Genomic DNA, 25,564 nt, shown 5'->3' on the forward strand with positions numbered 1-25,564 from the left:
AATAGGGAGTCACTGGAACTAACTGTCTAGAGGGAAGGAGTGGCAGGGTCAGACATGATCTTAAGAAAAATCACTCTGGCCACTAGCTGTGTAAAGGATGAATTTATGGAGAGAAAAGGCTGCAAAGCACAGTGTTCAAACACAAACACTGCATGACATCATTCAGCTTCTGTTGGCTCTTGGGCACCAGAAGGCAGGGGTCTACAAAGAAGTATGGCGGATGGTCCTGCCACCTTCATTCAATAAAGACTGTGTAGGTAGGGAAGCAAAGCGCAGTGCTTCTAACAAGGTGCCAGATGCCTGCAGGGCCATCTTCATTATGCATGACTGTTGCTCTTGGGTTCCAGAATCATGAGTCAAATGAATCACCTACCAGACAATTACAGTACTCCTAAAGGTCGAGCCAAATCAGGCAGTCAAAATAGCCTTTGAAGGCAAAGATACTGGAGCGGTTTGCCATTTCCTTCTGCAGCTTATTTTACAGATGAGGAAACTGAGGCAGTGTTCAATTTGTCAGGGTCAAACAGTTAGTAAATTTCTGGGGCCAGTTTTGAAGAAAGACCAGTCTTTCCTGACTATCAATTGAGTTGCCTCGCTGCTCTGCATTCCTATCTGCCTCATGCTGAATGATTCTGGCAGGGCAAATGGTACATGATTGGTGAGTATAATTTGACGTGGCTCGGTGTCCAAGGGGACAGGGCGTCTGACTCAGTTGAGATCCGAGTTCAAATCCAGCCTCATATACATACTAGCTATGCAACCCTGAGCAGATCACTTAACATTGGTTTGCCTCAGTCTCCTCAACTGTAAAATGAAGCTAATAACAGCTCCTGCAGGGTCGTTGAGAATCAAAGGAGGCATCAGTGAGGCACTGTTCAACAGACTGCCTGGCACACAGCAGGGGCTCTATAAATGCTTCTTCCTTTCCTGGGAGGGATATGATTCAGTTTCTTCCATGTTTCTGATTCTTTCTCTCCCTCCTATTTTCTTCCTCTTTTCTTATTTCTCCTTACCTTTGATCCGCTTGCGTGCACACAGGCTCGCACGCGCACACACACACACACACACACACTTTTCCTAGGCTCAGAGCAGTGTAAATGCTGTATTTCTCAGGAACAAACCTGGGGCCTATGAGAGAAGTTAGGCTGTGGTCCTAGGAGAGCCCATTTCAAAAGGGTTTTCCTTTCATGGGATGATGCAATCCTTCTTCTCACCTCAGAGGTATCACCATTGAGAATTTGTGTGTGCTCCCCTAGCACTTTGCAGTAGTCACCCGGCCTTGCCTGGGCCACCTGGCTGCTCCACCTTGTGTGCAGGGGCTCCCACTTACCTTGCCGGGAGCTCCCGGGCAGCCCTTCCTAACACAAAGCACAGAAGGGAACGCCCTTACGGGTATCTTCCTTGGGCCCGGCAGCTCCCACGTTTTCCTGCTTGCTCTGACTTCCTCCTTCCTTTCATTGCTTTAGGTCTCCTTATTCCTACGTGTTTGCTTAGACGTGGGCCCTCCTGGGTCATCGTGCCCTCTCTTCTCCTTTACCCCGACCTGGCCACCTGCTGCTAGCTTAGGGCTTTCCTCCGAGCCTTATCCGGGCTCCTCTACTTCTCCGATGTTTCCTCCAAGGTCCCTCGGAGCCGGGATGCCGACCTCGAGGCATTCCCCGGGCTTCTAGCCGTGAGGACGCAGTACCTGCCCTGACCAAAAGGCAGCCGAAGCCCCAGACAGAACATTCTGATTCCCGGCAGCTAATGAAACCAAAGGCGTCACGCGGCCGGCTCCGGCGCCCAGGCTTCCCTGGGATTGTCCTCTAGAGAAGCGCAATCCCTCAGCTGACCTGGATCTTAGACTCGAGCCAACACCCTTCCAGACGCCACTTGTTTCACTTGCAGACTGCCCAGTGTTTGGGGTGTTTGGTCTTTCTGCCTTGGTCTGGAGCCCCGGGGATCCGGACCCACGAGCTCCTCCCTGCCCACTCCTTGGACTGTTCCACAGACCCAGAGGCCTGGCTCTTCTGATGGCTTCTCCACTGGCCTGTGGGACTGCCCGTGCAGAGTCAGACCCACCACCGGCTCTCTTCAGCTGCTCCCGGCCCTTCAGCACCAATCGGAAATCTCTTCCTGCCACTTCCTGTTCCTAGGAGGGCGTCCAGCAGAGCTTCAGGAAGCACGTGTTCATCTGCCTGGAGTCGATTCTGGTGGGGTGGCCATTCTTCCTCTCTCTGTCCCATTCTTGCGACACTCCGCTTATTTCAGCCAAGGGCAGAATGGGTACAACGTAAAAACTGGGAGATTTGCCTTGAAAAATGATCGTGCAGGTTGGCTGGCAGGGTGGGCACGGAGGAAGGGCTGCGGGGGCCCCAGAGAATCAGCAGAGGCATTGAGGAGCCTCCCTCTTCCTTGGAGATGGAAGCACGCGAACTTCTGCCAATCACAGAGGAAGGGAAAAGATTCCTCTTTAGAAAGGCACATCTAGAAAGCAGGGTCGGAAGAAGCCTGGATGTGCCCGTCATTTCCTCGCCCAGCAGGTAGATCAGTGAGGCTAGATAGACAGAGGATGGAGCCATCTTCGTTCCTCTGTCAGCCTACTCTACATTGCTCACGAGCTAGACTGCCAAGGCGCTCTGTGCCTGTGTCTCTCCCGCATTCTCGTCCCTTGAGTTCTCAGTCTGTGGTGAAAGAACATATCCTTTTAGGGACACTGTTGTCATTTTTTTATGATGCTGAATTCAATGCATATTCAATGCGCCTGAATACACAATGAACCACAATGTGAATCTGACTTGCTGTTTTCTCACTTATTCGTAATCAGCTAATCAATCCATAAATACTGAAGTGCCAGGCCATGTGACATACTGGAAATACAAAAAAACACAAGTGACACAACGCATTCTCTCAGAAGAGCTAAGAATGCGTAGAATTATATTCTGGATAAATACAAAATAAACTAAACTAAGGATAAAGTGATCCTGGGTGAATCAATTTCTTGGGCACATTAGAGAACCATTCTGGCCCTGCTGTTCATTTGAACTGAACTCATAAGTGAAATCTGCCCGCATGGATCTCTCTAACAAGTTGGTGGTGTAAAGGGATAATGGCCAAAGCAGTTCCACCTCAAGCCATGGTCAGAAGAGTTCTGTCCTCATTTGTTCCCTTTGAAGGTAAGTGGAGTCTAAATCTGTGAGACAATATGAGGAGTATTATCAATTGCCTTCTTTGATTTTTTTTTCAAATTTAAAAAATAAAAGTTTGTGCTTTTTGGAGGTGTGTACAGGATTAGATCTAGATAGGAATGTGATATTTAAATGTACACGGTCAATATTTAAGCACAGCAATGAGATATAACCTTAAGTGCATCTTATTTTTCTGCCTACCTTGAAATGAATTAAAATTATAAAACTTTATTTTTTGAAATAGTAAACAAATATTACCATTTATGAGATTAAAAACTCAAGTGCTTCAGGGAGATTTAGGTATAAGAAATGGTACAGTATACCACTGGAGGATATATAATATTGAAGTATGAGAAACACAGGCTAACAAAGACTGACAACATCTCCATAAGTGGGCCCACCATTCTGGCTAAGAACCAGGAGTCACGGTTGTTATGTAGAACTCTCAAGGGTATCATGCAATCAGAGGTCACAATCGAGGCAACAGAAGCAATGTCACGATATCAGAGAATGGGCCAATTCAGATCTGCTCCCTGACAGTCAGTGAGGTCAGGGCTCGCGGCAAATAATTGTATTAGACAGAAATATTCTCTGCACACTTTTAGAACTGTCATCTGAACAAACAAGGCCAGGTCATCTGTAGGTTAAATCTGAACCTTTTCCCTGGTATCCAGTGCTACTTTCTCGTTTTAATTCATTTTTTTTTCCTGTGGAGGTTGAAATTTTCTCCTGCCATTGTAGGTGTTATATGAATACTTGGTGAATAAATGCATTTTAAATGTTCATGGAAACCTATCCATTAATCATTTAATATTAATTTTATGGCTATATTGTATACTCTAAAATATTCTTAATGCCTAAGTATAGTGATATTTCTTATATTTTAAAGTGATAAAATTATCGTATGACATGTGAAAATTTTATTTTTAAGAGATAAGGAAAAAATAGTTTTTAAATCAAAATCAAACTCTGTAACATAGGTCATTAAAATGAGGTTTGTGAAAACATTTTGTTTTTTGATATCAGCATATTTAGGTGTAATTATTTTTTGTTATCCTATGTATTTTATTGTATATAATTAAAAACATTATTCTGAGAGAGGGTCCATGGACTTTGCCAAGACTACAAAGGAGGCCCAGGACAAACAAACAAACAAAAATGTTAAGAAACTCCATTCTATAGTCTTTCTTAGGTGATTATTTTTATGTGTCCTTACAACTTTCTATTTATCTTTAGTAAAAGATATAAAATTCAGAAAATTAGCATTTGGCAAAAAGCACATATCAATAAATTAATTAAAGGTACATATTAATCACTCATTGGTGTGTTTCCTAAAATATGTAAAAGACTGGCAAAATACAGTTGAGTGAAGATAATTAAAAGAAACATAAATGTCAAAGGAAAGCTTTTTCATTTAATAGTAATGACTATGCACTACAGAGTTTTTCTTATAGTAAGGTGAATTGGAATGAGGTAGCATATTAATTTCTCTGAAACCTAAATTCAACTTAAAAGTTCACTTTAATGGCGGAGAAAGCAGACTGTCAATCATTTCTCATCTTTTTACTCCATTAAAAATATAAACTTTTAAAAACTGGAATACTGGGTCCACATTCAGTGAAATGATTGACATTCTTGTTGCAATTATTTAATTTAACAAAAATGGAATGTATAAAAGTCTTCTTTAAGATCATTATTATTTTGACTCTGATAGCTTAGAAGCCATTTCAATACAGAATTTCAACAGGTATTAACAAAAATGATAGTATCCCTCAACACATTTTTCTCCTTGAATGTGTTTAGTCTTACATTTTTGATTTTTCACTTTTCTAAATCTTCAAATTTAATATTTGCTTAAAATATGTGTATATATACAAAACAAAGTGCGATGGCAGCCTTCCAAATTCAAACTCAGTAATAAACAAGATGATAAAATCTTGACACTGACATTGGCAAGTATTCAAATTTCAACTCAAATTTGTATGCAACTCTTATGTTTTTTATGGCAGAGTTTTTGTTTAGTATGCTATCAGTGGGAAAGTACTCTGCACAGTTCCATCTATATGTAACGCCAAATGTTGTAAAGGCCAACAGTATAATGCTTCCAATTTTGGGAGAAAAAGATCCTGGAATCTTTTCACATTTCAAAGACTGTACAACTTCAATTTCGAATAACTTGTAATCATAAACTTCCTCTAAGAGCTTCTAAGTCTGTAGTGCTTATCTTGTATTTTCATAGATTATATGAACCTTGTAAAAGGTGTAAGTTTTTGTTCAGAGCGAATAAGAGAATTTTCAATAACCGTTTCAATATTATAGGCTTTACTTATAGTCTTTACTTCAGATTTAGCCTTTTTTTTTTTTGTCACCCACATCTTCAAACTGTAGTTTGAATAGATAGTTGAGCCACAACTGTATTGGTAATAAAAAGGAAAAAAAATGTATGCTCAACATTAAAGCTGTTTTTATACGGAAATATGTCTTGACCTCATTAGAACAAATCAATATTTCATAACACTGAATTTTATGTCCAAGTGATGGAAAAACAAAATTTTTTGTCAAAACAAACTAAAGGCAATTACATTTTCAGATCAGCAGTGTCCTTGTAAAGTTCTTCCCCTAATCCAAACCCTATGGGCATTTTAGCAGCTCAGATAGGGGATTAAAAGCATTCCTGGCATAATCTCTAAAATGTATTGGATCTTTTTTCCCCTCTTTCAACGGTTTCAGCTGGTTATAGTTGGCTAAATACTGTAATAAGGTTTGACTATGATATTCTCATTCTTAAAATGGCATTTATAATTTTCTTGCTTTCTTTTATTTAAATATAATCGTTCTCAGAATAATTTATGTGAACAGATGAATTTTTTAAAACCTAGTCATAAAAAGTAAAAATTTAGAAATTCATTATTTAATAAAACTACTAAATTTGACACTGCATTAAAAAAAAACAATAGCTTTTGATGCTTAAAAAAAAACAAACCTAAGGCAAAAATTCCTCATTTATTTTTAACGGAACTTAAGTTCTGCATTATACTATTCAGTTCAGAAAGGAACATAGCCAAAATCTCTATTACACTTCAGTTCTTTGGATTTAACTTGTTTCTAAAATTATCTGCATTTTGCACTCTAAGACCTGGGTCACAACCTTACTTAGGGACAGGAAATAGTTATCAGGTCACTGAGTGGTCAGATGAAAAAGGATTTGCAATGCTTCAGCACTTAAGACTCTATTCATTGGAAAGGATTGCCTCATGCATTGTTAAAAGGTGTGGATAGCTCCTCTTTAACTAGGTCAATTCCTGCATATATATGATTGTAAATATCCCATAAAAAGATTCTAAGCTTTAGACTATGGACAATGGACAAAAGTACAGAAAAATGAAGTCAATACATTCATGCACAGAAAACTTTGTGCCAAAGTCACCTTGTGAAGATAACACACAAATGACCTTTAGGAGATGCTCAAATATTTTAATTAACCACTTAATGAGTCCAAGGCTAAAATAACTCTTATGGCAATCCGGTGTAACATAATATTAAGGAATGGAGGGAGGGGAGGTGAGACAGATGAATGTTTTTTGGATGCTTTTTTTTCTTAAAGAAGTTAAACTTCTCATGGCAATTGGGCAGCAAATTTTCCTCCCACCTAGGGAAGATGAGCATGCTCACCATCTCACACTTGTTTGTCCTTGAGCATTCTTCTCATTTGCTTGATATCAGTTCGAATGATCCATGATAATGGGGATAGGGAAGCAGAGTGAAGAAGGATCAAAAAAAAAAAAAAAGCATAAATTCAGCTGAATTCTGCAGTTCAAGAACGTTGGCATCAATATTAGTTACGTAAATTAGTCAAAGTGCAGTCTCCATGCTTAGCATCCTAGCATGAAAGACTTAAGACAATGAGAAAAATGCTAAACTGAAAGTATGACTTGCAAACCCTTGAAAAGCAATAAAAGGGAATCATCATAACACCATTATCTAAACAAGTCCCATTCCAACTTGCAGAAGCCCAAGCTCATCTCATTATGAGCATAGGACCACATAAAGGTATTCCATATTTACTTGCTTTGTCTTCTCTGGTGATAAATGCAAAAGAATGTTTTATTCTGCAAATGTTGAGGGAAGCAACGTTATCATTGATGGACAGGAGGTTGGAAAATTAGGCACAGATTTTATTTTTAAGTTTTATTTTATAATAAGAAACTCGGGCCATTAAAACTATGTAACTGAAGCTCCAGTGCGTGCACCGAAAGGCCCCTGCAGTCTTTTACAACTTTTCAGAGTGCCGCTGTTGTGAACTGGGTTTGCACTCTGCCAGAAGAGCAGCTCTGACCCATGGCGAGCACTCCTTCAGATCAACACTGCCTCAGGCTTTTCTGCTTTCTCCAAGAAGTCTTACATTTCAGGCATCAAGTTGAATTTCTTCTGGAGATGATTAACCCAAACCCATGACAGATTTTTTCCAAGATATCCAACTCCTTATGTTTATTTTATCCTGGCTCTTTTTTGGATGTACTGGACACAAGTAACCTACTCATTTTACATGTTAAAGGGCTGGTGGAGAGCCATTAATTCCTTTAAAAATGAGAAAATATTGCAATGTGCAGAACTCTGTTGTGTGAGCTCACACTAGCTACACAATTTGGATTTTTATGAGGCACATTTCTTCTGTGCTAGAGCTTTTTTTTTTTTTAACTCATTTCATCACATCTCAAGATAAAGATCTTGTGCTCTCTGGAAATGCATTATAGTGTATTAAAAAACACAATATTGGAAGGATCAATTGCCATTTCCATAAGCACAGTTTGCAGGGGGTTTCAAGAACTAAACCTAAAACCTGGCATACACAGTTTCAGTTAAGAGGAAAAGAGAGACAGAGACAGAGACAGAGAGATAGACAGAGACAGACAGAGGGGGAGAGAAAGGGAGGAAGGGAGAAAAGGAGGAAGAGAGGAAGAGAGAGAGTAGGAAGGGAGAGAGAAAAAAGAATGAAAGAAAGAAAAGAAAGAAGGAAAGATAGAAAAAAAGAAAATCCCCATAACCCTTAACTTGTCTAAGATTTTCTTTTTTAGATTGGTTATAATTGGATGGAAATGATGGGTAAGAAATGACTTCTGGTGCTTTCTTAACCTTTTCAAAAAAATTTAAATAAGTAAATTAAACCTTTTATTAAGCATCACTAATGTAAACTTTCATTGGAACTTAAAGATTCTGTGCTCTTATGAAAAGTACCTTAGATACTTTCATTGTCTTATGAGGCCAATTCCATTCTCCTTGGAATTTTATTTCTAAGGACATTATTGCTTTTTTAATAGAGTAAATTATAATACATACATATATGCAAATATTTAATATTCACACAGAACTCATTATTCCATATAAAAGATCTAGCAGTGACTTTTTCCAAACATTTTTCTGGCCAAATAGAAATGGAAAGAAGCCAAGAATATTACAAATTTATAAAAGGAATAAATATATTCTTAAAAGATACTAAATCCGCCTTTGCTTTTAACAAAGTTGCCAATGATGTTTAGAATTCGAAGAAAATTATTCCATTCACAAAATAGAGGCAGCTAAGCTCCATGACTATAGTAGAACTTGGATATCTAAATCACACAAATGGTTGGTATTTTCTAACAATGGGTGTTTCATTGCTGGGTGAAAAGTAACATTTGTGAAGAACTCTGAATTTAGAAATTTACTTTTAGGTCTTAATGATTTTCATAGTGATTTGTAAATTAGTTCATTATATAATCCAATAAGCATTTGCAGAACACTTACTGTATCTACATAAATCTATGAGGTGCTAGGAGATACATAAAATTTAGATAAGTACCTTTATGAAACTCACAATTTACCAGTTTAATGTAAAAAAAATTTTCATTACTTTAAAAGAGCTAAAATGTAAAGAAAAGATGACTTTAAGTAATTTACAACTTTACTTGAGATTATTTTTATTTTTATAGATATTATCATTCTTATTTATAATGCAGGCATTTAAAAGTTTTTAAATTTAAGCTGTTTAAATAAATCTGAGAGTATGTTTTCCTACCAAATAATAAAATAATTAAGCTTTTATCAAAGAAATGCCGTATATTATAGTGATATTTATCATTCACTAGTTCAGGTTAATAAGTTCAGAATTGTTCAATTTTTTTAAAATTAAGGTTAAATAAATACAAAAAAATAGATTTCTTCTTATTTATGTAAAAGAATACAAAAATCTTAAAAAGTTCAGTGTCTTACACATAAATCTCAAGTCATTTGTTGAATGAATAAAAAAATATTATATTTCATCTTTTAAGTAGAGGATCCAAACAGTTGATTTTTGTAATTTGATTTATTACTTAAATAAGTTGATAGGTATCAGTTTCTTCTTTAATTCATACTTAGGTGGGCTACTTAAGTTCAAGACCTTACACGTGGTAGGCAGAAGATGACTGACTGACTGACTGTCTAACACCACTAACAAATCTAGGACAGATATGGATATTAAATTCTGTCCTGGTAAAACTCAGAGAGAATGGATCATTCACCTTTATCTGAAACTCATTTACTTAAAGGAATGACTTCAACAACTACCACATGAAAACAACTTTTCATTACAAAATGTTAGATCATAAAAAGATAGCTATAACATACATGTATGCTGGTTATAAATATTCAGAAGCATCCAGCTAATAATCAAATGCACCTATTAAGTATAACTACAAAATGCTATACATACTACAATATTAAATTTTTCCTGGTAAAATGTAAAACAAAATGGATCATTCACTTGAACCTGAAACTCAGAGGGATGATTTCATCAACCCATGAAAACAACTTTTCATTAAATAAACTTAGGTTAGTAAAAGATATCTATAATTTCTATCTGCCTAGAAAAATTTATACACATATACATATATATATATATATTCAGAAGCATTCAGAGAGTAATCAAGTGCAATTAGTAAGTATAATTGCAAGTACCTATTTTTCTTAAATGTCTTCCATGACATCTCAAAGAAGGATCTTGAAAAGTAAATTGAAATTTAGTCAGTAATAATAATAATTCTATGATTTACTCAACTGGTCAAAAGGTTTTCACTGCAAATAGTTTGAGGATTATTTCCCCCCTAATAACAAAGAAGAAGTTTTACACTTATTCAAATATATCATCTTCACCACCACTCTTTCAGTTGACTATTAAAAGTTAAAAAGGTCTTTACCACTGGAAGGGAGAACAATTTTTTTTTTTTTACAGTCTTGAAGTGTTTGGCAAGAACCACAACCACAACCTCAAATAAAAAAATGTAAAAGTGTGACACTGTGAATGTATTTAGTCATTTAGAGCTTGCTCAAAGAGTTCCTTAATAAATTAATTAAGTGAATTTGTCTATCAGTATTATACTTCTTACCCGAGAAATAAGTAAAATATTAAACTCATTGGACTTAGGATAGAAAAAGAACTTAGAGAGCATCCATTCAAAAACCCCTATTCTATAGATGAGGAAACAGGCAGTGATTAAGATTCAATTCCAGATCTTCCAAAGTTAATACTTTTGTCACTATACCACATTGTCTTCCAATATCAGCAATGTCTGGTACAGAAGTACACATTAAAAATGATACCTTGAATATAACCTAAGATGATATATACATATATATCACTTTAAGAATTATAAACATTTTACACACAATCTCCTTTGAACCTTGCACCAACTTTATGTGTCATATTATTTCCATTTTACAGAGGAGGAATCTAAGTCTCAGAGAATCACAACTTAAAGTTAGAAGGGACTTGAGGGGTCATCTAGCCTAACTCATACCCCCAAAAAAAAGAATTCCCACTATAACATACCCAATAAGGGTCCAACCAGCTTCTTCTCGACGATCTCCATTTTGAAGGACCCAAGCAACTACTTTAAGTTAGTCTCACTGTTGAGATTTTTTTCCCCTGAAATCCCTAGAACATTTTTCAGATAAATGGATATCTAAAAAAAAAGTGACTTGCCCAAGGTCATGAGAGTAAATGTCAAGGGTGGAATTTGAACCTAAGTTTTTCTGACTCCAAGTCCAGCAAGTTATCTACTATATCAGAGGTTCCCAAACTTTATTTTTTCAAGGAGCCCTTCATGTCTATGGAATTTTTTTCATGGTGCTTCTAGGCCAAAATAAATACCCAATAGTTTCATTTATTAAGTAAATAGGATGACAATTTAAAATATCCTGCAGTCTCTCCTTGTGAGTTCCATGGCACACAATTTAGGAACCACACACAGTGTAACCATTTTCTACTTGATTCTCGGTGTCTTTGTTACGTCATTTGGAAAATGAAATGCTTGGACTAGATCTCTAAGATTACCTTAGAATCCAACAGGAATAGTCTGATCAGTCCATAGACATTTCAGTTTGAGTGGAGCATTCAGCAATAAAGAACCAAAAAGAGACTTTTAACTCCTACTATACTAGGCATGTGTAGATATACCAAAGCCACAAAAACCAGAGACTGTAATATTCAACTTGGCCAGGTTCCTGGCTATCAAGAATGTGGAAAGGAGTCACAATAGAACGAGACACTGCCATTAGACATTTCAATTTGATTTCTGAATTAACAGTAAATTTAGATTGAGAATAGTATAAGTTTGCAATTTAGAGTAATAGGAATTGAGAAGTTTTAGAAGCTGGAAATTACATTAAAAGTGAATAGGCTACTATTCTTTATAGTTATCTAAATGTAGCTGTACATATACACACATATACAATTTATAGTATTTATATATGTGTTTAAGTCATATGTTTGTGTGAGTATATATATATATGTATACATATACATGACGAGGATATGGAGAGGAGAGAGACAATAATTATTAGATCAATGATCAAGTGGTACATGAAGCATGTGGCTGAGGAAGCCCCCTCTACCAATGGAAATAGACAGCTAATCTGTAATTTATATTAGTGAGTTGTCTGGGGTACACAGCCAATATGTGACACAGGTTCAACTTCCATAGAGGTTCTAATGACTTTGAGTCCAACTCTCAATCCAGTGTTTATTAGTCTTTCTGTGCTTATATAGTTTTACTTAATTTTTTCTTCTAGATAACATATCAGTCTCATTAGCACATGCCATCTAGCTGAATAGATGAAGAAGGAAGAAGAATGCCAATAAGAAGAAATAATGCCAGGTAAATGACAACTCCTCCAAGTTTAGAAAGTCAGATAGGAATAATAATGCATATCAAGTGTAATGGGGAGAGGACAGAAAGAAGGATAAGATTTAAGAGAAGAAGAAGGCTGTCTTTAAGGCACATGCTAGGAACTCTAGAGAAAGGATTTTAGCAGGCAGGGGGCAGAGGAGGAACAGTTAGAGTGAGTGACTTCCTGGGGAAGCGGAGAAACTCCTCTAGTGCTAAAGGGAGGAGGAAAGGCAGGCTTGCTGGAGCTTGGCTACCTCAGCCTGTCTGTGGAGAAGGAAAAACACTAACATCATCTTGGGAGGTTCTCTGACTGAAGAACCTTCAGCAAAGGATCTCACTATACCTGTTGTGTTTTTGTCAACTTTCCAGAAGGTTTTGTCTAAAAATCCCATCAGTTTGGCTTTCAGGTTTTATCTCAGGGGTCAGACTGGGGTGGACTTCACCATTTTGAGAGCAATCACAACCGGTTTTGGAGACAGCTTTTGAATTCAACCAAACCAACTACCGAGGGTCATAGATAGACAGCTCTTTTTGGGGAACACCTAGGTAGAAACAGGGAGCTGGCTAGGTTAGCTTGAAGACTCCCTCTTGTGGTGGGTTGGATAGCTAGTTCTGATCCTCAGTTTATACCCTCTCTTTGAATAAATAGAAATACTGATTTTATATCACATTGACTCCAAGGCGTTTTGCACGACTAACTCAATGAGAGAAAGTGATTCTGCTTTACTTTCACTAACAGCAGGCTAGAATACCTGCAGACCTCAGCTGGGTATTTAGGGAGTTCTCTAAGTGGAAACTACATCTATCCACTTGAGTTCTCCTATTAGCCTTCTGGGTTATTAGAACCTTCTGTTTTCTTACAACAAACCACTTAAGGTTTACAAAGTCCTCTCTCCGCAAAATCTCTACCAGGTCATTGGTATACATATTATTATTTCTATCTTCAGATGAAGAAAATTAGGTTCAGAAAGAGTGCTTTGCCCATAATCACACAGACAGCAAATATTGGGTTCACATCTGTGAACCCAAGTCTGCAGTTTTCATCTCTAATGCTCTCTCTGTTATATACTACAATTGCCTTTAATTCCAGATGTACCAAAGTACCACTGACTCCAAAAAAGTCTATTTAAGCAATCCAAAGGTACAACATATGACAACAGTACATAAAAGTATTACTAATGTTTTCGGTGTTTTTTTTTTTTAACTTTGACAAAGAAATAATGTCTTAAGAGACTATTTTGAAGATCTTCCCCTTTTTCAGATAGAATAAAATGGTCTTATCCTCAATTGGTTTTCTTTTCCATACATAAGATCTTAAGATGATGAATTAAATAATCAACAAGTATTTAATAAGCACCAAAATATACTACAGTTATCTTCCTTAAGAATAGAAAATTCAGGGGGGCAGCTGGGTAGCTCAGTGGATTGAGAGCCAGGCCTAGAGATAAGAAGTCCAGGGTTCAAATCTAGCCTCAGACACATACTACCTATGTGACCCTGGGCAAGTCACTTGACCTCCACTGGCCTAGTCTTTACCACTTTTCTGCCTTGGAACCAAAGTAATATTGGTTCCAAGGCAGAAGAAGGTAAGGGTTTAAAAATAAAGAACAGAGAACTCTGTGTAGTCCCTTTGATACAGTAATACCACCACTAGGTTAGTATGCCAGAGATTTTTTAAAAAATGGGAAAGGACCTATTTTTACAAAAACATTTATTGCTTTTCTATTTGTGATGGCAAAGAATTGGAAATTAAAGGGATGTCCATCACTTGGGGAATAGCTGAACAAATTGTGGTATGTGGGTGATGGAATACTGTTGTGCTATAAAGAATGATGAACAGGATGATTTCAGAAAGAGCTGGAACGATTTACATGAACTGATGTAGAGTGAAATAAGTAGAACCAGGAGAACATTGTACTCAGTAACAGCAATAATGTGTAATGATCAACTTTGATAGACTTAGCTATTTTCGGCAATACAATGATCCAGGAAAATTCTTTTTTTTTTTTCAATTTAACCCAATTTATTTTTTATTGATTAAGAAAATTTTTCCATAGTTCCATGATTTACATTCTTTCCCTCTCTTCCTTTTACTCCTCCTATAGCCAATGCACAATTCCACTGGGTTTTACACGTATCATTGATCAAGACCTATCTCCATATTATTGATAATTGCACTAGGGTGGATTGTTTAGTGTCTACATCCCCAATCATATCCCCATCGACCGATGTGATCAAACAGTTGTTTTTCTTCTGGGTTTCTTTTCTCCCACAGTTCTTCCTCTAGGTGTGGATAGCGTTCTTTCTCTTAAGTTCCTCAGAATTGTCCTGGGTTGCATTCTCAGAATTGCATTGTTGCTAGTACAGAAGTCCATTACATTCGATTTTACCATAGTATATCAGTCTCTGTGTACAATATTCTTCTGGCTCTGCTCCTTTCACTCTGCATCAATTCCTGGAGGTCTTTCCAGTTCACATGGAATTCCTCCAGTTCATTATAGATACAGGAAAATTCTGAGGGACTTATGACAAAGGATGCTCTCCACCTCCAGAGAAAGAACTGTTGGGAGTCAGAATGCAGATGAACGTATACAATTTTTCAATTGTTTATTTGGGTTTATGTTTTGAGGCTTTGGTTTTGTAAGATTACTCATTTTCAAAAATGAACACTATGGAAGTATGTTTTGTATGACAATACATGTATAATCCAGACCGAATCATCAGTCAGCACCAGAAGAAGGAAGGGAGGGAGGGAAATAAATTCAGTGCTATAACTTAGGAAAACTTGTGTGGAAATTTGTTATTACATGTAATTGGTAAAAAAAAAAAAGCAATTAATTAAAAAAAAGAACAGAGAGCCATTTGCTTTGAAAATGTCCCCTAAAATTGCAACAAATGACTAAAGAAGAATTCTCAGAAATCTACTCCTTTGTCCCTTTCAACAGCTGGCATGATATTTTTCATATAAGTAGTTAAGGATGTTAAAGGCATCAGGAAACTTTAAGTTGCAGAGAAAGTCCATACCTGCATCAGTAGAAAAGGTGTCCTCAACTGGGAAGTTCACAATAAAATCCCAACTCTTGTCTCTATCTAATATTTCATAAAACTGCAACACGACATCCTCTTTAAGATTCAAAGTAGAACTTTAAAGGAATAAGTAAAAGCTGAGCCCAAATTAAGGGAGTATAAGAAGATACACACAGTGTAAAGCTTCCTTGTGTTCCCCTAAGAGCACCTGGGAGTGGGGGAGGGGAGGGGTGGCTCCAGCTCTAGCTGCTTCTTCCTCCTTCTGACACATACCCAAGAAGCTGCGGCTGGCTCGAGTCTAACGTGCTTTCTTTCCCCTCATCTCACACCGGCATGGAGACTGCCGTGCTCTCAGAGTCCGCCCTCACCTCAGTCTGTCTGTGTACATGTGTGTAGAGAGGCGTCTGTCTATCTCTGCCGTGGTGACGGAGGGGAGTGGGTTACTGGCCTGACCCTAAGCGCCCGGCTCGCCCAGATCCCTGCCTGGCTCCGCGCTGGAACCCCGAGTGGTCTGACGTGACCAAACGTTCCCGGCACTGGCCAACGAGCCAGGAAGAAGCCCCAGAAGGACACGAGGGGCCTGAAGGCTCCCTTATCCCGGCTCCACTGTGGGAGCCGGGGAACTCTTTCTGGGGGAATTCCTGCCACCCCTCTCCCTGCCCCGCAGCCATGGGCTCAGGAGCCCTTCTCGGTGTCCGGCTGGGTGAGCCCAGGCGTCCCTTCCCAGCCTGGCTGGCCATGGAGTGAGCCTGGCAAGTCCTGGGCTCCTCCGTCAGAGAGCAGGTTTCCCATCATTCCAAAGGGCCCTTCTTAGAGAAGACAACCACAAAGGATGGTCTGGCTCGAGGCGAGCAACATCCTTTTTCAGGATTGCCCGGAGGCTCCCGTGACATAGAGTTAAAATGAATTATTCTCTAGGCATACGCATTGCTGCTACAAGGTAAGATCCCCGAGTGACTTCTTTTAAAAAGGGAAAAAGAGGCCCATTTTCTATGTGGAACTTTTATGTAAATCATTAGCGTGAAGAAACAGCATCAAATCAGAAACAGGAAAGGGAATCCGTTTTGGAAAATTCTGATGTAAGCATCAAGAAAGATACAACAATCTAGGCCTTGGAGTTGCCATCAGGAACTTAAACCAGGGTCACTCAGTGCAAGGGTCATAGAAGCAGCAAGCAAGCTCAGCCACCACTGGGACCAATATGTGACTATTATTGCTATGATAATGAGTATTTGCTCCCATTTATAGAACACCTTCTATGTGCCAGGCTCTGGAAAGCAGACATTATGATCCCCATTTTATAGTCGAGAAATCCAAGGAAAATAGAGGTTAAGTGACACAAACAAGGTCATATAGGTAGTAAGTAGGTGAGGTCAGAATTGACCCAAGTCTCCCTGACTGCAGGCTTAGCTTTTTATCCCTTGTACCACCTACTAGCTCCCTAGTGAGCTAACTAAATAAGAGGAAGTTGGGATCAGAAGCTGGAATAAGGGTTGGGTCAAGAAAAGAAGGATGGGATAAAATAGACAGGCTAATCCTGAATCCGGATCTCTGCCTCTTTTTGACAAGAAGAGCTTCCCAAGGCTTGGCATGAGCCTGAGAGGCAGGTGTAGGTCAGCAGGTTACCCAGCTTTCTTCTGGTCAAAGGTCTACAGCTGGCAGCCAGGCCCTGTCTGCCAGGCCTTGACAAATGGGACGTGTTTGTACTAATGAAGTCCCCCAATCTTAATCCATCAGCTTTGGGACTCCGCCATGTGTCCTGCATCTGGACATAGTTCTTCCATTTGTCAATATTTCATAAAGAGGGCGGAGGGGAAGAAGAACGATGTTCTCTTAGGCGCATGCTGCTTTAAGGAACACAGGACACAAGACAGGCATTATTATTTACTCTTAGACCACTCAGCGGAGGAAAAGGAAAGGTTTGCTTTTATCTGCATAATCTAAAACTAAAGATGTGCTCATTGGCACAGGGATCGTTTATCCCTCCAAATAAGCACATTTCTTTTTCATAGGCCTATGAAGATAAACCAGGATTCTTTTAAAACTATTTGGTTCTTCCTATGCACACAGGTAAAAGGGAAAGTTGGTAAATCATTACTTATCATAGCATTGCAATATGTCCTAGCAATTATCTTAGAAAATATTTGAAAAATCACAAATTCAAGAAGGTCAGATTTTGAAAACTAGATTGGAATTTTTATTTTTCACACAGAATCATCTTAAACCAAATGGAAATTATGAAAGATAGCATTCGAATAATACTATGGCTTAATTTAAACAAAACCAAGGAAATTATAAGTGAGTGCTGCCAAACCATCTTTGGTTTCCCATTGCGCCTACATATTGTTCCACATACTGTTCTATGAACTACCATCCCTAGTGGTTATATGGCTAAATGGAGGCTACAAGTGTTACTTTTCAATCAGATCTTCCTCACTTCTTCAGGTGGTATGTCCAATTTTAAATTGAATTTACATTTTTCCAATAAAAGAAACCCTCCAAATACAACTGTTTTTGCAAAGCTCTTTCTCCCATTTTTTTTTTCAAATGTCTGTTAGTCTCTTGAAAACTTGGTAAGCACATAAAAGCCGTTCTGCGAAATTAGTGAAATGCCAGATGCACTTGAGGTTGAAAAAAAAAAAAGTAAACCAAACACATTTCACATGGGGAAAGAATACAAGTACAAATATGTTGACTTATATAATGAAGCATGCCTGAAAATGTTCCATACAGAGAGGGGTCACCTTATCCAAAATTATTTTGTCCAACCCTACCAATACAGATACATGTACATACACACACAGAGATGCGTGTGCATTGCTCACAGACATACATGCTCTAAAGGCTGTATACATAGATGTGTAAGTCTACTGGTCTAATTAGTAACAAATCTGCACATCCCTTGGATAAAGGCAAACCAAACTTCATCTATTGGAAATGTTTTCTTCCATCCACTACTGAGACATGTTCCAGTTTAATGGGGCAAAAATGCTCTAATTGTCTCTCTTCCTAGGGCATCCCCTTTCCAAAGTAACAATCCTCCTGCTTAACAGGTAACATCTGTGGAGTTGTATTGATTTTAGTTAGAATTTCCGCTCTCTCTGCCATTTAAAGAAGCAAAACTAGAGTACTGAGAATACAGCAGGGAGATCAGGCTTGCTTAAAATCACACATCTTATTTTTGATGAAAAAGTATTGAAATGGCTTGCTAAAAAATAACAAACTTCCACTCATATAATTATTAATTTTAAAAATTCACACTTAAACATCTTTCACCTCTTTAATTAGTCGTTTAAGCTTTTCTGTAGCCTAGAATTTTATAACTTTCAAAAGATCAACATTTGAAAAAGTGGATACCTAACAAATATTAGCACTATACTTCAATTTCTGGAATAATTTGAAGATTTAGAAAATAGGTTCAAATGTTTATTAATAGTTCACATAAAATGCATAAAACTGAACTTGAAGTTCTAAACATTTTCGGTTATTCTAATTTCCCTCCCTTATCTAAAAAGGTATAGGGAGTAATATGAAAAGGTAGATTTTCATAGGTATAGTTGTGAAACATCTATTATTTCAGTCATTCTTAGTAAGGTTTCAGTTCAATACTATCAATATCTTTGTTTTTCAAATAGTAAAATTAGCACTGTCTCATTCTGAACACTTTGATGTAAATTTTATTATTAACAATAATGATAGCTAGTATTTATAAAGCACCTACTATGTGCCAGACATTATGCTAAGTACTTTACAAATATTATTTTATTTGATCTTCACAGCAACTCTGGGAAAGGGTGCTTTTGTTAAATAATGCAAGATGAGGAGAGAGGGAGATTTTTCTGGCAAAAGGGAAGAAAGTATATTTTGAATACACTAAAGGATTTCAACTCCCAGTGCAAAGTACATAGAACTTAATTAAATATATGCTTAAAAATATTCTTCACATAATAGTAAAATATACTTATGTAACCATTTTAGCTTGTTAGTCCCACCAAAATAGACAAAGAAAAAAAACAGAAAAATCTTTGCAGTGTTAGGATAAAAGTGTAAACACACATATAACACATGTATATTGATGTCATTAAAAAGTAAGTTCATATATAGTCCTAATATTTTCTTACAAGTGCAAAATACATCTTTGATATGAGACAATTCATTTGTTAAATTTTTTATTCTTATTTTTGACTTTTATTCAATTACACTTTGAGTTCTGGATTGATATATACTTAACTATATGCATTTTCAGAACTTTACTAAGAATTTTTATTTTAAACTATTTTTAATATTTATGTAACTTACTTGATATGTATGACCAATTCCTACCTTCAAAACGTTCATGTCTGGGAAGGTGTCCTTTTTTCTTTGGGGCTTTCATACTGGGATATTTACTTCCATTATTTTTGAACAATGCCAGGCGCACAGCAGGGTCTAGACAAAAAGAAGTTGAAAATCCAAGGTCATTTCTGACCCAATCATTCCCTGAAATGACTCTTCTTGATAGTCATTTGAAAAATTCAGCACCCTTCTCCTGTCATTTATATGAACAAAATAATGGTTCATATTTTTTTCTCAAATGTGCATATTAGGGAATGAAACAAATCATATAGATTTATTTTTATGATACGCTTTTCATTTTTGATAATCATTAGCTATCGATATTTAAAAATATTCAAGGTAAACCAATGACTAAAATGACTATATTATTCTTATTAATAGGTATTTCTTCTCTTTGATTCTAAGGTTCTCTATTTAGGATTGTGTTTCTGTTTCCACTTTTGAAAGTTCTGATGGCTCTGGTGAAATTGAAGAAAATGTAAATATGTTTTCATTAGATATAACCTCTATCTACTAATTCAGTCACCTATTTTAGAATGGCTCCTGTAGCTCTTTCTTTGTTTCTGCTTCCTGATGCAAACTCTGGCTATCAGGAGTAGCAGAACTGGAACTGGATCATAGATTTTGGAGCTGGAAGTAATCTTAGAGATCATAATGTCCAAACCTCTTATTTTAAATATGAGATTGAAAGCCAGAAGGAATGTGATTTGCCTAAGTTCATATAGCTAGTCAATGGCAGAGCCAGATTTAAACCTAAGTCTTTTGGTAAGATAAATACACTGGGATATGATATAAGAAATTTTTAAAAAGGGGGCGGTGGATTTCGTAAAGTTGAAATTAGAATGAAGCGAAATAGATTTGTTTTGGTTTTTTCCCTTATCTGCTTTGTTCTTGAGTATAAAATTCACAGGTTAACTCTGATATCCTATTGTCCATGAAAGTCTATGTTAATTAATTACAGATAAAATAAAGTGAAGGTTGACATTAAGGAAAAAGAACAGTGATGGAGGAAAATGTTCAATTTCCAGGAATCATTGTCATAATGTTTTCATTGGTGCTATAGAATCTAATGTTGAGGAATTTAGATTAGGGCAAAATGAGGAAAATGAAAGGAGATTTATAGAAGAGTAAGATGAGAATCATGAGGCGATAAAGAAAATTGTAAGGAAGAAAAGAATTTTTGATGCCAAATAGATTGGTAACAATGTAATAATTTAGGGTACAAAAGTTTTTATTTTAATTTTTTAAAAATATGCACTGTCTGGTAAGAAGTGAAATGATTTATTTCCAGGTACGTACTATAATTAAATATTTGAAAGCAAAATGTAACACAAATTCCATGTATATAATAACTATAACAAGTGCTTAAAATCATGGTGTTTTAAAAAAAAACCTGGGATTTAGAGGTAATGCAGAAAACTATGCAGGCTTTTTGTTTATACATTTTGAAGATTTTGAAATCAGAAGTATTTTAAAGAACTTTTCTGCCAACCTGATGTTCCTCTAATGCTCCAACTATAGTCTTCCAACTATGTAGTTAATTTAAAGCTATGTTGGGGTGGTTTTTTTTTTGGCATTGTTATTTGATATCTGGGAGTTGACATATAAATTTTAATTTCAATCCTTAAGAATATAAGAGGCAAGTGGAAAAGAAATGGGAGTCAACAAAACCTTGCTTCAAATCTTAACTCTGCCCTCTATCTTTCCATGTGATCTTGGAAAGTCACTTCATCTTCCCAGTATTGTTTTGTCCCTTTAAACTCCATCATTCTATCACTATCAGTTTCTGATCACATCATCTCAGTTTACTTGAAAGCTTAAGCATAGGAAAGAGGATAAAGGATAATGCTCTGAATTCATTCTAGTTGGTACAAAGTCTGCCAATCATGATCTATTCCCTCTTCCTTTCCAGGATTGTATAAATTTCATTGCACATCTTAAGATAGGATTTGTAATTTTTATCTCCAAGGGGCCATTTAAGGGACCTCAATGACATTTTTCATGTTTCTCATAATTTAGTTGTAATTTGTATTTTACTTATATTTAATATTCACACCCTCTACTTGTTTCTTGTATGTTTATGTGTCATCACTTCCCACCTAACCACCTTCCCCTACAAGGGACCTTGTAAGAACTTTAAGGTCAGGAATCATATTTCGTTTTTTTTACTTGTATATTCTCCATGACTAAAGATTCACAAAATGTCAGGGTCATAATGAGGTTGTACATAAATAATCTGTTAAAAATATATTTTAAATGAACTTTAAGATATATTATCTTCAAAAAAAAGGAAGTCTTTTCTTAATTTGTACCAATGCTTTTGAAATTTTACAGTAGATGACAACTTATTTCATAGAATTTAGGAATTTTGAAATAAAAAATGATATTATTTGTGAAATAATCAATAGATATTTATAATTTTATAATTTTCCACTGGAAGTTCAAAACCTGGGCATTTCAAAAATGGAAATTTAACCCAGAAGGAAAAATCTCCAAGGAAATAATGATCTTTTTAACTGTGAAGCCAGAAAACTTGAAAATATTTTCATAAAAGCAATAGTTATTGTGGATGTTATTTCTAAAAACTTTAAGGTATCACAAAAAGAAGTAGTGGTATTCAGTCTCATGGTGGTCAACTAAATTACCATCTAGAATTGTGCATGGCCTTTTCAATAGCCTTTGTTTATTAAAATATAATTGCCATGGAAAATGATCATATTTATACAGGAAAAGAAAAAAGCAGAAAAGTCACAATAGTCCTGGAATAACTGCTTTTAAAGTCAGAGATGTCTTAAGGCAAGTCATAAGGAGGAGACAGTTAAAGTGTAAATATCTGAGGATTTTTACCTTTGGCTTCAAGTAATATAAAATAATACATTTTTTCAAGAGTGACATAAAAATCAATTATTGTTACTTTGTAAAACATTTAATTTTTTAGAAAAACCATTTAAAATCAACATCTTTTTATATTATTTACAACTATATTAGAAAAATAATGGGATTTTGTTGTTGGAGAGAGTGGTGAGATAAAATTAGAAAATGGTCTTTCTAAGTTATTTTTGGAGAGAAATCAAACAGAATCTTAGAAACCCCACATAGTTATCTTTTTGTTTTTCATTATCATCATTCCAATTTACTCCTTTTTTGGTCAAACCTTGTTTATCATTTCATCTTAAAGGAAATCAATACTGGAGATTCCAAGATCAGATGCAAATGCCTCTCATTTCATTAAAGTGGATCAAAGAATTACATAGTTAGAGTTGGAAGGGATTTCAGAGGCCATTGAGTCATACCCCCTAATTTTACAGATGAGGTAAGAGAACTAGGAAGGTTATATGACTTTTCCGGGGTCTACAGGTAGTAAGTAGCAGAAGTGGGATTTGAACCTGAGTCTTTTGACTCCAAATCCACTCAACCATAATGCCTCTCTCCTAGATGTATTGCTTCCAAGTTTTGAAAATTAGAATTTTTGTATATTGAGTCCTATTCCCCCACTAATTTTCATTATAAAACACAGTAAGTTTACTCATGGAACTTTAGAGCTATAAAGAACTTTTAGGGATTATTGAGTCCAATCCCTTATTTTTCAGAAATTGAGGTAGAGGGAATTAGGAGCATAGATCTAACACAAGATGGGACTTCAGAAATTACATACTTCAACTCCCTCATTTGACATATGAGAAAAACTAAGGGGTAAGGGAAAAAATCACTTGTCAACAGACAAGATCTTGACAGATCCTTGTAAGCACAAAAACTGGTGTTTGAAACCAGATCCTCTGACATGGTCTACACTACAGCTTGGTGAAATGACTTTGCTGCTTAATGCAAACTTCTCTGGTTGGCATTCAGAGCACTGGAACCACAGCACCTTGGCTTTCAGGGCGATTGTACCTGCCTTCTTCATCCCAGGCACTATACAATCTTGCCCGATGGGTGGACTTGCTTTTCTCTGCAGTACGTTGTGTCTCACATCTCCATGATTTTTCACGGGTTTTCTTCTCTATGCCCAGAATTCTCTCCCAACTCTTCACTTCGTCCAAGGGCATCCAATGCATAGAGCCCTGGATTGAAGTCAGAAAAACTAGAGTTTCAATGTTTCCTCATGTGCTTATACTATGTGACCCTGAACAAGTCCCTTCACCCCTAAGGCTCAATTTCCTCAGATGGAGAAGGGGAATGACAATAGAAACTATTTTCCTGAGCTGTTGTGAGCATCAAATGAGATATCATATATAACGCATTTTATAATCCTTAAAGCAACTACATAAATGAGGCATTCTCAGTATAGTGGAGCCAAGTGAGGATAACAGCCCAAGTCTATCTATTTTATCCCTATGATCATGAAATTCCAAATTCCCTTCAGGGCACGACTGCAGGACCATGGACAACAAGAAGCTCTCCCTGATGTCCCTTATTAACAATGCTCCCTTCAAGTTACTCTGTATTAATGTTTCATCTTCTTTTGTCTAGATTTCTCTCCCCAAATAGAACGAAAGCCCCTTGAGGGCAGGGATTATCCTGTTTTTCTCTTTGTACTCACAGCACCTGACACACCCCAGGCATTCTATGAATGCTTGGGAAATCCAATAGAAACATAGCAAGTCAGTGGCAGAAGAGGGTCTAGAGCAGAAGTTCTTAAACTTTCGTCTCAGGATTCTTTTCCATTGGACACCTCCACCCCACCCCAAAGAGTTTCTGTTTATGGGATTGTATAGATCAATATTCACCCTATTAGAATATTAAGGTGTCAACCAGTGTGAAAACAGTTTTGAATTCAAGGACCTCCTGAAGGGGTTGTTGCAAAAGCACAGAGATGAGAGATGGGATATTGTGTACAACAGATAGCAAGTCAGTCAGTTTTGTTGAACTACAGAGTGGGAACAATGTTCTGTCAGTCTGTAGAGATAACTTGAAGTAGCAGAGACAGGATTTGGAGCTAGATTTGGCACCCAGGTCTTTTGAGTGCAAATTCAGAGCTCTTTCTACTAACATGCAGTCAGTGAGAGTTGTACAGTAATAAGCATCACCATAAAATTAATTAACTGGCTATTCCAGGCTATATCTTTCAATTTAATGAAAACAGTCAGATTATTGTTTTTTGTTAAATTATTTTTTTAAATAGCTATTTAATGGATGTCATCTGATCTATTTATTGATCTTTTTTTTTCTTTCACTCTTAGCTGCCATCTTATAATCAATACTGTGTATTGATTCAAGGAAGAAGAGTGGTAAGGAGTAAGCAATGGGGGTTAAGTGACTTCCCAGGGTCTCCTATCTGGGAAGTGTCTGAGGGCAAATTTGAACTCAGGATCTCCCATCTCTAGGCTTGGTTCTCAATCTGCTGGGCCATCTACCTGCCCCCCATGGATGACTTAAAAAAATCATTTCTGAAAGCATGGTCTACACCAAGAACTACCAGGCTAGCTTCCTTGATATGATGCTGGAATTTGGTGCTTTGGGGGGCACGTGCTTAAACTGCCCTTTATTCATCATTGCCTCTTGGCTCAGCCCTCTCCATTCCAGTTATTCTCTTGCTCTCTCGTCCTCTCCGCCTTTACTTTCTTCCAGAATCTATGGAGCACTGATTGTACCTTTTGATGAATGGTAATGACTTACACATAAAACCATAAGGTATAAAAATCCGTGTCTAAACCCTTTGCCACAACCCCGGGAGTCTTTGGCGCCACTGCCCGTGGGGTCTTCTTGGCAAAGATTCTGGCCCGGTTTGCCCTTTCCTTCTTCAGTGGAGGAAGGCCATTGGAGCTTAAGTGACTTGCCCAGAGGCAGCTATGAAGTGCCTGAGGCCAGGTTTGAACTGAGAATCCAGCCGCCTCCCAAGTGTCACTGAGG

General features: G+C 37.0%; 1 protein-coding gene across 1 annotated transcript in view; it reads right to left on the reverse strand.

Moving 5' to 3' along the window:
* LRRIQ1 (leucine rich repeats and IQ motif containing 1) overlaps positions 1-25,564 on the reverse strand; it is a 239,679-nt gene that overhangs the window by 81,850 nt on the left and 132,265 nt on the right. The window contains exons 24-29 of the mRNA XM_044679173.1: positions 19,703-19,807; positions 15,377-15,475; positions 2,293-2,393; positions 1,688-2,131; positions 1,215-1,358; positions 234-369 (exon numbers count right to left, since the gene is read on the reverse strand). Of these exons, the coding sequence (XP_044535108.1) occupies positions 234-369; positions 1,215-1,358; positions 1,688-2,131; positions 2,293-2,393; positions 15,377-15,475; positions 19,703-19,807 (1,029 nt within the window). The remainder of the gene's footprint in view (positions 1-233; positions 370-1,214; positions 1,359-1,687; positions 2,132-2,292; positions 2,394-15,376; positions 15,476-19,702; positions 19,808-25,564) is intronic.

The sequence above is a fragment of the Gracilinanus agilis genome, chromosome 5, assembly GCF_016433145.1.
Source record: "Gracilinanus agilis isolate LMUSP501 chromosome 5, AgileGrace, whole genome shotgun sequence".
In the NCBI taxonomy this organism is placed as follows: Eukaryota; Metazoa; Chordata; class Mammalia; order Didelphimorphia; family Didelphidae; genus Gracilinanus; species Gracilinanus agilis.